General features: G+C 38.3%; 2 protein-coding genes across 4 annotated transcripts in view; one reads left to right on the top strand and one right to left on the bottom strand.

The window, feature by feature from the left end:
- ING1 (inhibitor of growth family member 1) overlaps nucleotides 1-15009 on the top strand; it is a 163783-nt gene that overhangs the window by 113046 nt on the left and 35728 nt on the right. The window lies entirely within an intron of this gene.
- Nucleotides 1-15009, bottom strand: part of ANKRD10 (ankyrin repeat domain 10) — a 47251-nt gene that overhangs the window by 23719 nt on the left and 8523 nt on the right. For all 3 annotated transcript variants that reach the window (XM_075918781.1, XM_075918785.1, XM_075918796.1), the window contains exon 3: nucleotides 8651-8742. In XM_075918781.1, coding sequence (XP_075774896.1) covers nucleotides 8651-8742 — 92 coding nt within the window. The remainder of the gene's footprint in view (nucleotides 1-8650; nucleotides 8743-15009) is intronic.

Raw genomic sequence — 15009 nt, 5'->3', positions numbered from 1 at the left:
CCGCCGGGCGCCAGGGGGCGGGGACACTAGCGCGCCCGGGGGCGGGCCCCCCCATAGCCGCGCGCCCAGGGGCGGGGCCCCCTCCAAGGGCCGCGCGCCCGGGGCCGGCACTCCCCCCCTCCCGCCAAGTGCCACGCGCCCGGCGCTCCCCCCCCCCCCCCCGCCCCCGCCGAGTGCCCGGGGCCGGCGCTCCCCCACCGAGTGCCGCGCGCCCGGGGCCGGCACTCCCCCCCCCCCGCCGAGTGCCGCGCGCCCGGGGCCGGCACTCCCCCCTCCCGCCGAGTGCCGCGCGCCCAGGGCCGGTGCTCCCCCTGCTGCGCGCCCGGGGCCGGCGCCCGCCCCCGCCGAGTGCCGCACGCCCGGCACTCCCCCCGCCAAGCGCTCTCCCCCCGCAAGCGCCCGTGCACCATGTGCCCGGGGCCAGGCCAGCCCCGAGCACCTGGCGGGCGCATTGAAATGCCCCCGCGGGCGCCAGGGCGCCCGTGGGCACCGTGTTGGGGACCACGGCTCTATATGAAAACAAATTATATCCAAAAACTGAGGACATGAAGTAGAACAAATTATACGATTGATGTAGGTCATCTTAGAGAATTTTTTTTATTTTTTGGCCAAATGAAAGCAAAAAAACAAAACAAAAAAGACATACAATGCAAAACTGTACAAATAGCAGTTAATTACAAACCAAATGATAGATACACTAGCTTCCAGTGGTGGGGAATGACTTTTAGAGATTCAGACAGCACTGGAATACCTTTTGCAACAAGATGAGTGGATGAGATCATATACAGTTAAGCAGACAAAAGATCCTCTGGGTTCAAAACTAGAAAGACTTATGATAAGAATTTCAAAAGAAAACCAATTAAAATGTGCCCTTCCTCCAAATCTGCCACATACTACTAACATAATAAGCGACAGAAAAAATGAACCAACTCAATGGTTCTCAAATAGTGTCCTATAAAGCTGTTCTATACAGTGGACAGATAAGCTATTGTCAGAGCTAACATTTCTGTCAGGCTTTTATGCAAGCCATGTGCCTTCTGCCAACTCTAGTGAAGTCCCAGACACACAAAGTTTTTCAGAGCTTTTTTTTGCCAATTAAACTTAAAATTTCTGAGTTAGTGTGACTGGTACAAGTTTAAAATCATACACCAGGCAGAGGATATTGGCAAAACAAATACAGCAAATTCTACCCCTTCTCTTAATTGTCGTCACAAGTCTACCAACATAGCTAGTTAGAACCTGAACCTAATTTTCATGGTCAACTATTTCTCCACCACATAGCAGCTGCTAAAATAATACTCTACTGAACATTTTCAAATCACCATTCTCTTGCTAATCCTGAGGTCTCTCCAGTTGATTCAAGAAACCAGCACTTTTACTTACAACTATCAACTTTTCTATGAAATAAGTTCACCTTCATCTGGACTAGTCCATCTGAAGAACTGCATGTGTAGAACAAGCCCAGTACCAACCATCTCTAAGTTCATTTTCTCAACAAAGCATCTCTAGAAGCCAGAGCCAGGATGGTCAACATTCTTTGAAACCTACTACCTGTACTTTCAAGTAATCAATCCAAACTTAAACTTCTCTTGAGGGGGAAAAAAAATCTCACAAATTATCACACCACATTTAAACTCCCTTTTCTAAGCAAAGGGATCAAGAAGTTTATGAGAAACTAGTTAATTCAATTAGGCCAGTGTTTTTTAAACTTTGTAAGACCGAGGAACACCAAACAATTTTTTTTTTAAATGAGGAACACCAAGGATATTTTTTTGAGCAAAGCAAACAAACAAAAAGGTTGGCTGCCACTTTAAGGGCAGCCATTTTGAACTCTGATCCCCCCCATGGCACACCTCTGACGGCTTCGTGTCCCCGGGAACACAGTTTAAGAAACACTGAATTAGGCTTATAACAATTACTGCATCCTTTCCAGCTGAGTTCCAGGCAGACGCATGGAAAAGATTTCTGTTGCTGCTTGGCTGGTGGACATACTTTCTTTTATGGACTTTACACACGCTCTTTCTCCTATGGCAGTATATCTTTGTTGTAGGTGATAATATCGGTAACTACAGCTGTCCTGCCTCTCATTTAAGAACATGCCACTACCAGAAAAGACACATCTAATACCCAATTCTTATAATAGAGGCAAGTGTTTTTTCTGCACTTTTTGCTATTACTGGATACCCAAATAACTCCAGACGTGAAAAAGGTTTTCTGCCATTTTTGGCTCACCAATTCCCTTCAGTTTTTGACTTGAGTACAGTTTAAGGATGTTAAGAACTAGTTGACTATCCGATAAGCAAATGCCAGCAACTAGTCAATTCTCCCTCCCCCCGCCCCGCTCCATCAGATAGAGGCAGCAATGGGGGAGTGGGGGTAGTACTTCAAAGCGGCAGCGCTGCACAGCTGATCCATGGCTCTGCTGTGCCTTTGAATAACACCTTGGTGTTTCAAAGTGGCAGCACCGCGTGGAGCCCAGGGTCAGCTGGGGACTCCCCATCTGATCCCGGGCTCTATGAGGGCACTTCTGCTTTGAAATGCACAAGAGCCCTCGCTGGGGACTCTTGTACATTTCAAAGCTTGCACGCCCATGTGCAGTCTGGAGTGAGTGGGACTTCCCACTGGCCCCGGGCTGCATGCAGAGTTCAGCATTCCTTCTTTGAAAAGTACAAGAGCCCCAGCGGGCCTATTTACTAGTCGAGTAGTCGATGGAAGTTCCATCGACTACTCGACTAGTAAATTAACCAACATATAACATCCTTAGTACAGTTATCCACGTGAATAACCCTCCAGCCTTAATGGATTGAAATGTCCTGACTTAGGAAGCTTTCAACCTTAAAGCACTCATTGGTAAAAAATTAAACAGCCCTCACTTACCAAGAGAGGACTTGAAGAGCATATTAACCTAATGTTCTGCTCTCTCTACTGAATAGAGTCAAGCTTAACGTTTTAGTACTTATTTTCAAAAAGTTCATTGAAAATGGTCTTATGAAGATCTGTGTAACAAAAGAGATTTTGGTTTTGATTGCATCATCTTGATAATATCCTAAATTACTGTAAGTAGCACCCAGAGGCATAGATGCCACAGGGAAGGTGTGTAACTGAGTCTGGAAAGGAGGTACCTACAAGATGATCTTCTGTTTGAAAACAGTCTGTGTAGTAGCTTGCCATAAATGTGAAACATTCTGCTGAGAAGTGTTTAAAGTGACAGTCAAATGGAAAATCATCAATAAGAAGTATGTACAGGATGTGATTAGTGGATCTTACAAAACTAGTAGGATGATTCTTCTACAGAGAGTGTCAGTACCGTCATGTCTACTCTATTGGAGAAAAAGTAGTATAGGAAAAGCATTTCATATCAAGAATACTTAATGATTGCAAGATCCTATTCAACAATGAAAGCATATTAGTTAAATTATCTGGGTAAGGAAACAAAGAATGTTAAAAAAATGCAACAGCGGGTACATGCTACAGAGCACTAGGAGTCTAAGAGACTACAAATAAACAACTTCACGTTCTTGAAACCTTTATATCTATTAGGTGACAGGAACAGACCTGTATAGGATTCAGGAACTTCTTCACAAAGCAGTGTCCAATGAAAGGAAAAATCTTGACTTTTTTCCCCCAAAACTGATGCAGAAGAATCTGACATATATAAATCTCATAACCTAGGTCTTTTATACTAAGATATCTGTCACCATTAAATCTAAGAATTACTGTGGCTTCCAAATTTCTGAAGAGCAAAAACTAGAAATCTTGAGTAATTTATGAAGGCAAGATGAAAAGTATCTACCAGTATGTACCAGAGCTAAGGAAATCATAAAGGACATAATAATTAAAATGTCAAACTAGATTTCGCCTGAAAAAGAATATGACAACAAATGTAGCTAGATACTTCCTTCATAGAGGGCTTCTCAAAGGATGTAGAAGAATCTGTCATTAAAATAAAACTATTTATGAAATACCTGATAATGTTCATATCCAGTAACTGACCCTAGATCACAAGTTGTCATAAGATTGAATGATGCATCAAGAATGTGTAAGAAAGTGATGGTATTTAGGAATTATGTATTGCAATGTTCAAGTAAAAACGGATTATTTTGGGGATTTTGCAGACAGAGTGTAACCAACATGCTAGTCACAAGTTATGGTGACCGAGTGATCTAAATCCTAATGAGGGGAACAAATAAGTTAGCCTATAATAAGCAGCACTCTAGAAGTAGGGGCGTGGAAGTTCAAATAAGGAGAAGAGACTAAAGCACAGTAGGTATCATGATAACACATTATAAAAACTACATCTTGGCCTGCATGCTTCGGGAGACAAAAAGGATGACACTCACTGGTGATGACAGCAATGAAGATAAGAAAATGACTGACACTTTGGGTTTCTCTGCAAAGGATCGAGTGAGTATATGAATGTTCAGATGCTAGAAGTCTTGACCATTCTGAATGATCTTTATTTCCTTTACTGGTCTGGAGTGCTTGCGATCTTACTAAAAATATTACAAAGTCAAAAGGCCCTTCGTAAGTGTATTTTTCCCGTGCACATCAGGGCTCTTATGTTGAAAACTCTCTTCCAGCTTGAGGATGACCTCTGTCAAACCACAGAATGCTAACTGGGAATTAATATATAATCAGTAGATCAAGCAACAATTCTGGTGAGAAAATAGCTGAAATCTTTGTGCCAGCTAGAGGTGAATGGATAAAGCCTTACCTAACAGAAGGAGATGCACTAGTGATTTCACAGTTTCAAATTCCACTGGTCTCATTTTGACTTTGTCCATTGACATGTCTATCTCAGTTCTTGAATATCTTCTTTTGGACACCAAATTAAGTTATCACAAGCCAGGGAGAACATAAAACGCTTTCCTCTGTAATTCTGTCTAACAGCCATAAACAATAGTGCTGGTGCATGACTACCAGGCTTTGACAGCTTCCTAGCATGACATACTATTTTTCTACAAGATTTAATTCCAATAAATGCAGCTTTCTCTTGTGTTCTGGTATTCAAGAACCCTGAACAACATATTGGAATATTTCAAGAATATGGTATGGAAAAAAATGCGGAATTTCTTCCTTTGAGTTAAGCAAAATAACTGCCCTTAGCGAGATTTAGTATGTTCATCTGAATGAATATATATCAAACCACATCATGATCTCAAGATTCTCTCGCCACCTTAGCAGGATAGATAGATGAACTGGCCCTGGCAGGGGGTCTCTTCAATGACTCTCTCTTGTGTTGGATTGATGGAAGTAGTACTGTGGCTGCTCAAATGGCAGTTGCAGTGTGAACTATTCATACAAAGAGGAAAAAGAATGATGTGATCAGAAATGTGCTGATGTGAAGCACAAGAGTAATGTGCCAGAAACCATTTCAAATTATTATAGCAGATATGTTCATTTATTCAACAATGCCTGTTCAGCATTTATATCTGGGTATTTTTAATAAGTGCAATATCTTCTAAACATTAGATTTATCTAATATTATAAAAATGTAAGTCTGGAAAACATACATCAAAAAGGGCAAAAGAAAACCTGGCACCAAGAACTCGTTTCTTTGTAGAGTTTCTGAACACTGGTTTCATCATTATTTTCCAATGTGCACAATTTCAACAAATTATGCTATCATACCATTTCATTTTAATGAAAATACAGCACTTACAATGGATTTCTTTAAAAAGTATTATCCACTTTCATAATCAGTTACAAAGCAAACCTTTTCATTCATTGTGACCACCTGCTTCCCCTCTTCAAGAGTCCATGTATACCATAGTTAGAAGCAATCCTTTTTATAGATGTAGGACATACTGTGCACAGAATATGATTCAGCTAAAATGAGAAGGCAAATACCACCAAAAAAAGGTCAAACTATTTTCTAGAGTGTACATTTAATATTGTTTTACAATTAAAAATTTACACAGGAATGGAGACCCATATTTTCTTTCATCAATTAGGAAAATAATGCAAGTCTTAGTTCAGTTTAGACTGTAACATATTGGATGTATTTTAGAGGAGTGGTGAACTACCAAGGTGGGAATAAATTATACTTGAAGAACTTCAAGTAAGTAAAATGTATTCAAACTAAAGTTGTCACCTACCCAGAAAGGATAAAATTAAATACTGTCAACATTAGTTAATTCCCAATGTAACTAAATGAGTAATATAAGAATAGTGTAAAAAACATATGAAAAACTGTGGTAGCCCAAGTTTGCTTTTGTTCTCAATTTTAAAAGAGCCCTATTTCAATTATCAGACTTTAATACGAGGTACTACTAGTAGTAGTATAATATTTTCATCAAGGTAGTCCATAATGAAACAATGGAATCTTAGTATCCTTGTGTTACTTCCCATAAAACACAAGTAAATAATGTTAAATTCAGTGTACATTGTATACCTGTTTATATCAGGTGTCTTTATATTTGCCTATCTGCGGTCATAGTTGTTTTCTCTGCATCTTCATGCAACTACAGTTTTAGTAACAAAAACACTGTATAAAGAAATAAACAATAATTTATTTATAGAAAACAAACAAAAAAAGTGGCAACTTAATATGAACAAAGGGATAAGTTCACCACCAGAACTTGTGGGCACAGTTAGCTAAAACCAGAGACATTAGAGCTGCTTTCATCACCTGTGTATTTGGTTCTTTGTGTTTAATTCTATATTTAAAAAAAATAAAACTTCTTTTGATCCCAGATAATCCCTTTAATTACTATAGCCATGGTGGAATTCATTAGTATACTATAATGGGAAGAACCTTTTTTTCTTTAAGACACAGAATAGATGTGAATAAAATGTAATCCTTAAGGCACTCTGCATTTTCAAGTAGTTACATAATCTATGAGACATTAACTGAGGGGGAGGGGTCCAGTCTCAAACCTGTATGCCTAAAATCAATACCCCTTTTATGTGTTTAAATATTGATATGGCTTAATTGTCGGCATTTAAATCTGAAAATAAAAAAACTATACTTTTAGGTGAAATCATGGCCCCTATACTTAATTGCAAAACTCTCATTGAGTTTTCTTGGGCCAGGATTTTATTCTATATGAAAATGATGAATCAAATTAAAGCATTAATCCTGGAAACTGATCTATAGACGTGAGTTTTACAGATTCTGATGGGTCGGATTCAATTAGGGTCCATGAAGACTAAGTCACAGAAGCAAATCAGATTGAAAAACCGAGGTCTTTGACTATAATCTCTCTATGGCAGGACCTGTCTTTAAAGTCCCACAGAACACCTAAGGCACTGTTTAAATTATGAAATGCCAGAGACAAAATTGGTTATCTATTACATCAAATTGCCATAAAATGGCATCATTTCTGTTGCATTTTAGATGACATTAAAAAGACCAAAAATAGCTTTGGCCAATGCTATATGCCCTCTATAAAACCTTACAACAATATTCTGCCTACACAGAACAATGACATGTCAATATCAGGAAAGATTAATGAAATTATTTAAAGTTAGAGCAGGCTTTCTTACTTGTACTGCTCATAAAAGAAAACTCCTATTAGAGCTAATCATTTGTTTAATTTTGCTTCTAGAATCTTATTTATTTAAAGTACTTTTTTTTATAAAGTTATTTACCACTTAACATTATCCTTTCTGACCATTACAAAATCAAATGGTCAAATAGTAATTGATGATGATAATTAAGGTTTCCTCAATTCCACAGTAAATTTTTATTAAGTTGTCTCAAACATTCACTTTCAGAGTGTTCAGTTCAAAATGGATATTTATAAAAATAAGTTTGATTTCAAGTAATGTGTCAAAATCTAATAAGTTTGTATAACAATTTAATAGTTTAAATTAAAAATTAAGACAGTTGTACTTAATATTATTAACCTGCAAATTATACTTTCTGAACTCTATATACAAAAAAGGCAGATTTCACAGATGCAGCACTACAAAAACAGTAACATGGAAACCAAAGGGTTAAACAAGAAATGAACTATGAGTCTATTTCATGTATAATTCAGATATTCACATTGCAGGTTAAAATACAAAAAACACTACTTAAATTATAGAGCTAGTTCTAATGATAAATAAAGTGCTAAAGTATTTACATTATTATAAGCCGCAGAGCTTATACTCAACATGTCTAGGTGAAAACTGCATCCATTTTGTCCATGCTGTAAGTTGCAAAAGTTTGTGAAATTTTCTGAATGTTTGTGAAGTACAAAAACCTTTAAAGAAAAAATTTAACAGTGCAAATATACAATATATACTAATAAAAATTATTACACTAATTGCTGAGTGAAAGCTTTATCTGGCATATAAATCTGTTCTAGATCTTTTTAAAATTTATTAATTGTTACAGACATATAACATGTTGTAAATTAACTATAAAAGAGACAAGATGTAACATTTTTGGGGCATTTTTCAGAGGTGTAAAAATACGGTTTTAATAACAAATGTACATTAATTCAGTGTTTCATGTATTGCACTGATTGATATCACCTCAAGGCCAATTTTTTGATTACTAGACATGTTAAAAATCTTGTTTTACAATAAATGAACATGTCAATCTGAAGGTATCTTAGTAAGATGTGTGCTGTTCTGATTTTTTTCAGTTTATTAGTATCTATGTTCACTATCCTATGTTAGTTAGACACACAACAACCAAGCAAAAAACCTCACTTACTCTATTTGAGCTCCATGAGCTACAAGGGCACTTATGGAATCCATACTACCAGACCGTGCTGCTTTATGAATAGGAGTTTCACCAACATAATCCTGCAAACACAAAGCACATTTTGTTAAGTATAACTTCTCAAAAAAAATTACATTATTTCTAAACATTCAGTGTTTTTTTTCCTGACATGAATTAAGTAAAGGTAGGTGGTCTCATTCATGACTAGTTACCAGCTACTTTAACAGTATTGCAAAAATTACCTCATAAGGAAACCAATGCCATGTAATTATGGAATGACCCTTCTTTGAGGCTATCATCATCCATTAGTGATGCATCAGTGCTCAGAGGCCCAAATCAGGACTGGAGCAAGCAAAAATGCTGCTTCTCTTTCATGCAACCCTCCCCAACTCCTTCCCAAAATGTTTTTGCAGTTTGATAGGTCAATCTACTACAAAGATGTCAATGTCATTTGTAGGAGAGGGCTGAATTCTGCATGTGATTATGATCTGTGGGCCCACACTATGATGTGGGAAGCATGTTGTTCTCAAAGTGCCACACATCTACCACTGACATTACTAACGATACAGAGATTATGAGGAGGAGAAGGGCTTGAAGTAAGTATTTAGTTCTTTTATTCAGTGCTTAGTGTTATAGTCACCACTCAGTGAGAAACATGGATCCCTTTAAGCCACCATTATTCCTGCCCTTTGTTTTGTTTCCCCTTACTAATCTTTGCAAAGTTCTTGTTCACTCTGCATTTCCTGCACTGCAGCAATTCCCAATTCCTACCCCCATGTACTTCATTCCTAATCCTCATTCTATCTGTTAAGATGATCAAGGTCAGCATTAACTAGTTGTACTACCAGCTTGTATTTTCATAGATACATCTCTTGGGTGTGAAAAAACTTCTGAAATAGCAGCTTTGGAGACAGAAAAGCTGAGAAACACCCAGGAGCAATTGGGGAAGTCATATGGCCTTCCTCCCCAAAAGGACTCCTGATCAAAGTGTGCTTTAAGTGTCAAAGCAAACTTATCAATATGTAAATAGCCTAACTTCTGAGAGATGCCAGGATAGCATGTGACTAAACATGAAAACTGACCCAAAGGAAACCTGGCTTTTAAGCTGGCTCCCTGCATATACTGGGAGCCTGCATGTAACCGGGAAGGTTAACCAATGAGCCCAGGCTCATTGGTTAAACAGGTACACAGTTACATTTTCACATCCCTCGTTTGTTTATGCAACAAACTTTCCTTTATATATGATTGAGAACCCACACTTGCGAACCTCAGCGGCTCTTAATACATTTAAAAAGCAGAGCTGCAGCGGGGTTAGGTCCCGGGATCGACCCCTGGAGCTAACCCCGCTGTGGCTCTGCAGTTTCCCCGCTTTATCAACTAGTCAATGGAAATACCATCAACTAATCAATCAGTTGATTAAACACAATTTAACATCCCTAGCCCAAGATGAGAAAAAAAATGTATAAGAGAGTGAAGAGGCCGAAGATAATAACATATGGTAGCAGTGCTCATTTGATGCACCTCCTAGTTCAAGACTCTAGCCCTTATTTCTGGAACACTGAAGTTGAAGTTGCAAAACACTTCCTAACAACCACTTTGCAGCAGCTGCTCTGAAAAAAGTAGGAATCAAGCAAAGTCTCTCACGTGACATATAATGGAACTCAGTAGTGGACTGTTTTGAACACCATATGAAGAACTGGCCTAATCTGATGACTGTTTGTGAACAAAATCATGAAAAATAAATGTCACAGCCAAAGTTCTCAACACTGGGCTTACGAGGAATGTTGAACACACGCTGAGGACACTGAAACCTATTTCTGCAGCTCTGAACATATTGCAGGGAAATAACTGTTTTATAGCTGATGCTCTTGAAATTTGGAAGGAAATCTCATTTATGAATGAGATCTTAAAAAGAGAAATATGCAATTTAAATTATAAGCATTAAAAAAAAAAGGGACAAGCACTATCTCCAGCTCCTTTACTTGTAAATATTCTCAATAGGGATGTAAGCAACTATTTGAGTAATCAGCTTAGGCTTATCGGGTAGTCAAGTCACTACTCCCTTCCTCCTCCCCCCTTGCTGCCTCTGTATCAGAGGTAGCAAGAGGGGAGGGGAGAAAGCAGGAGTTGGTGTTGGGGGGGGGGGAGTTGGCTTAAAAGTACAGTCTCCATGGTGTGTGTGGAGGGAGGGGGGTGCAAGGGGAGGCAGAACAGCAGTGGGCGTGGAGCCAGTACAAGCCGGGACTGTTCAGTCCCAGCTTGCACTGCCCTAGGAATTAACCTCATTGTGGCTCTGCAGTTTAAATGTAGTATGAGCCAGGCTGCCTGCTTGCATGGCTCCTACTAACTTCAATCTGCAGAGCTGCAACCGGGGTAGCTAGTGCCCCCCCCCCCCCCCCCCCCCCCGCCCCTTGACTAATTGAGTAGTTGATGGAAATTCCAGTGACTACTCGATTAGCTAATTAACCGCTACATAACATCCCTAATTCTCAATACTCCATGACAGGGACAAGCCTTAACTGCTGAAGAGGAGCTGGCTATGACATGGGCACCCAGAAATCATCCCTCCATAATACCAACTATAATAACCTTCAAAGCTAAGGGTGAACTATTCAATAATTTTTTTTTATACAAAGTCACACCAGTGAACTGGAAATCACTTGAGCACTTAGATTCAGAGACTGTTGAAGTGATAATCTCACTTTTAAACAGCAGTAGCTTCTACCAGTGTAAAAAGAATATTTTCGTCTTCTGGATTAATTCATTCCAAACTGAGAAATTGTTTGGGATTTGAAAAAGTAGGAAAGCTTATTTTCTTTTCCAGATTCTGAAGAGGAAAATGAAGATGACTGAGTTAATCAAAAAAGCCAGTATTTTAAGTTTCTCATTTTGATCTGGCTGACAGAGTCAATTTAATTAAAAAACCCCATCAACTATTATAGTTAAAAACAATTTTAACAAAAACAAATCTGCTTTTAAAAAAGTGAATGTTTTACTAAATTAAAAAATTAATATGCTTGTTTTGTGGTAATATTATATTTTTGCTGTTGAAGAAAAAAATGCAGAATACACAACGTTGCTGTTTTAGTTAAATAAAACAATTTAAATGTCTGTCTGGTGATATTCACCCTTCTAATACAGCATGGCACAGATCCTCCAAATATTAATGATTAACTTGTTGATCTGGAGATTGTCATTGGGAGGTGAACTTCATAAATATCTGTTTCAATTACCTTTAACAAAATCCCTCCAAAATTTCAGACTATGGAGTGGAGGCCCATAATGCCTTCCTAATTACAGACATGTAGTGGATTACAGAAAATACGATCATTTTGCTTATTTAAAGCATTTGTTTAATAAAAAAATCCGGTACTGAAAGTGTCAAAATTTAAATTGTAATTGCTATTCATTTGCCTTCTTTTCAAACACTCTTCTGAAGTGATGAAATTGTTTACAATTATTTTTGGCCAGAAGATGATTGGTTTGGGGTTTGTTATATTATGAGGAAAAATCTCAAGCATGTTACGATTTACGTCAGACCGGAAAACAACCCAATTGCCATTGACAACAGTCATTTCCCATCCCTGAACTCAAGGGAAAATAAAAAAAACAAAAACCGAACACACAACCTGAATTATGAAAACTAGCAAGTAAATGTTCTTCTTTCAGAAGAACATCTGAGATCATATTTAAAAGAAAGCTAATGAATATTCTTATTATGTACAATACTGTGGATAGATTACCAACAGAACAGGTCAACAGAAAGAGCAAAACCCATTTTCCAATGCTCAATAAGCTGCAGAGAGAGTACAATTCAATGGCAAGAAAAGCACTTGTTATGCAGACCATTTCTAGGACTCTGTTACTACAAGGAAAGACTCACCACAATAAACTGAGACAAGAGACAAGCAAATAAGCTAGTTGGATAATAAAGTTGTAAACCTGAAAATTCACTTCTTAGCTTCAGTATGCTTAGTTATAGCAGAGTCTAATTAAGCTCCTTTAGTGACAACAAAAAGCACATGTCGAGAACAGCTCCAGAGGCCATTGTGTATTTTCTGTGAGACTTGTTCACGTGTCACTGAAATAATCATAGCACTGTTTTTTCTCAAGGCAAAAGCTAACTTCTTTCCTTCATGCAAGCCTCCCTGCCCTTCCTCTATTAAGACACACTAAGATGTAATCTCAGTGAATGCTCTCTTACCCCATTCATCTTAATAATCAGGACCATCTGGATATTAAAAAGTAGGGATGTAAGAGTGTAGATGTTTAAATGGATAGCTGGTTACCCAAACAGTTACATGCTCCTCATCTGGCTCCCAGGGGCAAGCAGGAGTTGGTACTCATTCAGAGCTGCTGGCATGCACTGGCTCCTGGGGAACCAACTGCCACCCCACACTGCTGTCTTTGTGTGCCCTGGGAGCCAAGTGTGCATCAGCTCCCAGGGAGCTGGTTGCGGCCCTATGTATAACCTCTGAAATTGTCAGCTGTTACACGATTAGTCAACTACACAGTTTAACATCCCTAATTAAAAGTCACATACAACTTTAAAGTCTAAAAATGAAAGTCATTGTAACTGTGCAAACTTTTTTTTTTTTTTTTTTATTAAAGAGAATTACACTAGAAGTTCTACAGCAGATTTACCTGACAGTATTGCACATCCTACTTATTTTATGGGAAATATTTTACAGCATAAACAGATACTAAGTAACACCTCTTTTTAAGAGAATAATTATGTAGGCAACAAGGCAACTACAAAATTTCTGATCCATCACTATAGATTTTTAGTGTATAGAATAATATATAAATTCACTGTTACTCCATAGCAATATAATGTTTTAATTACTGCTAGAATACACATGGTACATTATTTTGCCCTAAAGGTCATGCTTGCTGTGCATTAATAAGCACATTGTTTGCAATTTTTACAACAGTATATATCTGTAATTATGGCTTGTCTCTATTACTGTTAAGAAAGTGCATATTATACTAATCAATCCTCCACCCATGAATAAATCTTAGTGCAGCCTTACAATACAGAAATAAAGATTATCCAACCCAGAATATAAATTATTTTCTTTCACCCATATTATGATGAAGAAAAATGTGTTCTCTTCCAATTGTTTTTAAAAGTAAATTGTAGTATTTTTTCAGACCATTAGCCTTGGAAGAGAAACATGAAAACAAGTATACCTAAAATAATCTCAGTCAGCTCATATTGAATTTTTATTGAATTATATTGGATGGATTGGTGGTTTCCATGAGAGACAGTAGCTTGACTTAAAATGCATCTCTTAAACAGATAAGAATGTAACAACAGAATTATGGTCATTCTGCCAACATTACAGCAACTTGATAAAGACAGTTTTACTGAAAACAGCAACCACATCGCAAATCTTGGACTGGAAAAATGAGTTAGTCAAATCTTCAGTTAAGTTAAAATACTGTAACTCTCAATTTCTTTACAAATCTTGTTTTGTAAGATACTTCTGCTTTCTATAGTTAATACTTGAGATACAAATAACTGAAACTTTTCCAAATTATCTTTTATTAAGGAGTATGGTCCAGATCCACAAAGGTACTTACGTCCTTAACTCCCATTTTGTAGGCCTCGCTGCAACTCATAAAACTACTAAACCACTTACTAAACTGGTAGGCACCAAAATGTATCCAGTGCCTAAGTTTTGCATAATTGTTCCCTAGATACCTGTTTCTTCCAAGGGCAGATTCTCTATCTCGCTCCCACCTAAGACTCACAGCAATCCACAAACTGACAAGGAGAGATGGGCAAATCACTATCTTGTGTTTGGAGCCTGATCCAGTATGTATCTTCAGAGGATATCTACAGTACGTAGTACGATTAAAAATCCAGGAGGTGATGATGACATCCACATAATGTTCAGCCCAATGACTGGAGCACTCAGCATGGAATGTGGGAGACCAAAGTTCAATTATCCACTCTGCATGATGGGGAAAAATGATTTGAAGATACATCTCCCACCTCTAAGCAGTGTGCGCTAATCCCTGAGCTCTGGGATATTCTGATGTGAGACTATCCAAATCTTTTGTCTTGAAGCTTTGGCCAAGTAGTTATTGAAGCAGTGGGGCTGGAACTTGGATCTTCTACTTTCTAAGTGAGTGCACTAACCACTAGGCTTTAGAGCCCCTTCACCCTCTCATGGTGGGTTGCTAGCAGAGACCGGAAGCTACATCCAGGCTGCAGGAATATGCCTCTCTCTATGAAAGCGGCAGGGCTTAACATACCACTCTCATTCGCATCTCTCATTGGTTAGTTTAAGTGGCTCCTTGCCTAGCCAGCTAGTTTTCTAGAATTTCTTTCCAAGATGCCT

Source organism: Pelodiscus sinensis, chromosome 1 (genome assembly GCF_049634645.1).
Source record: "Pelodiscus sinensis isolate JC-2024 chromosome 1, ASM4963464v1, whole genome shotgun sequence".
Classification (NCBI taxonomy): domain Eukaryota; kingdom Metazoa; phylum Chordata; order Testudines; family Trionychidae; genus Pelodiscus; species Pelodiscus sinensis.
Note: the sequence above shows the minus strand (reverse complement) of the source record. Positions and strands in the feature narration are given on the sequence as shown.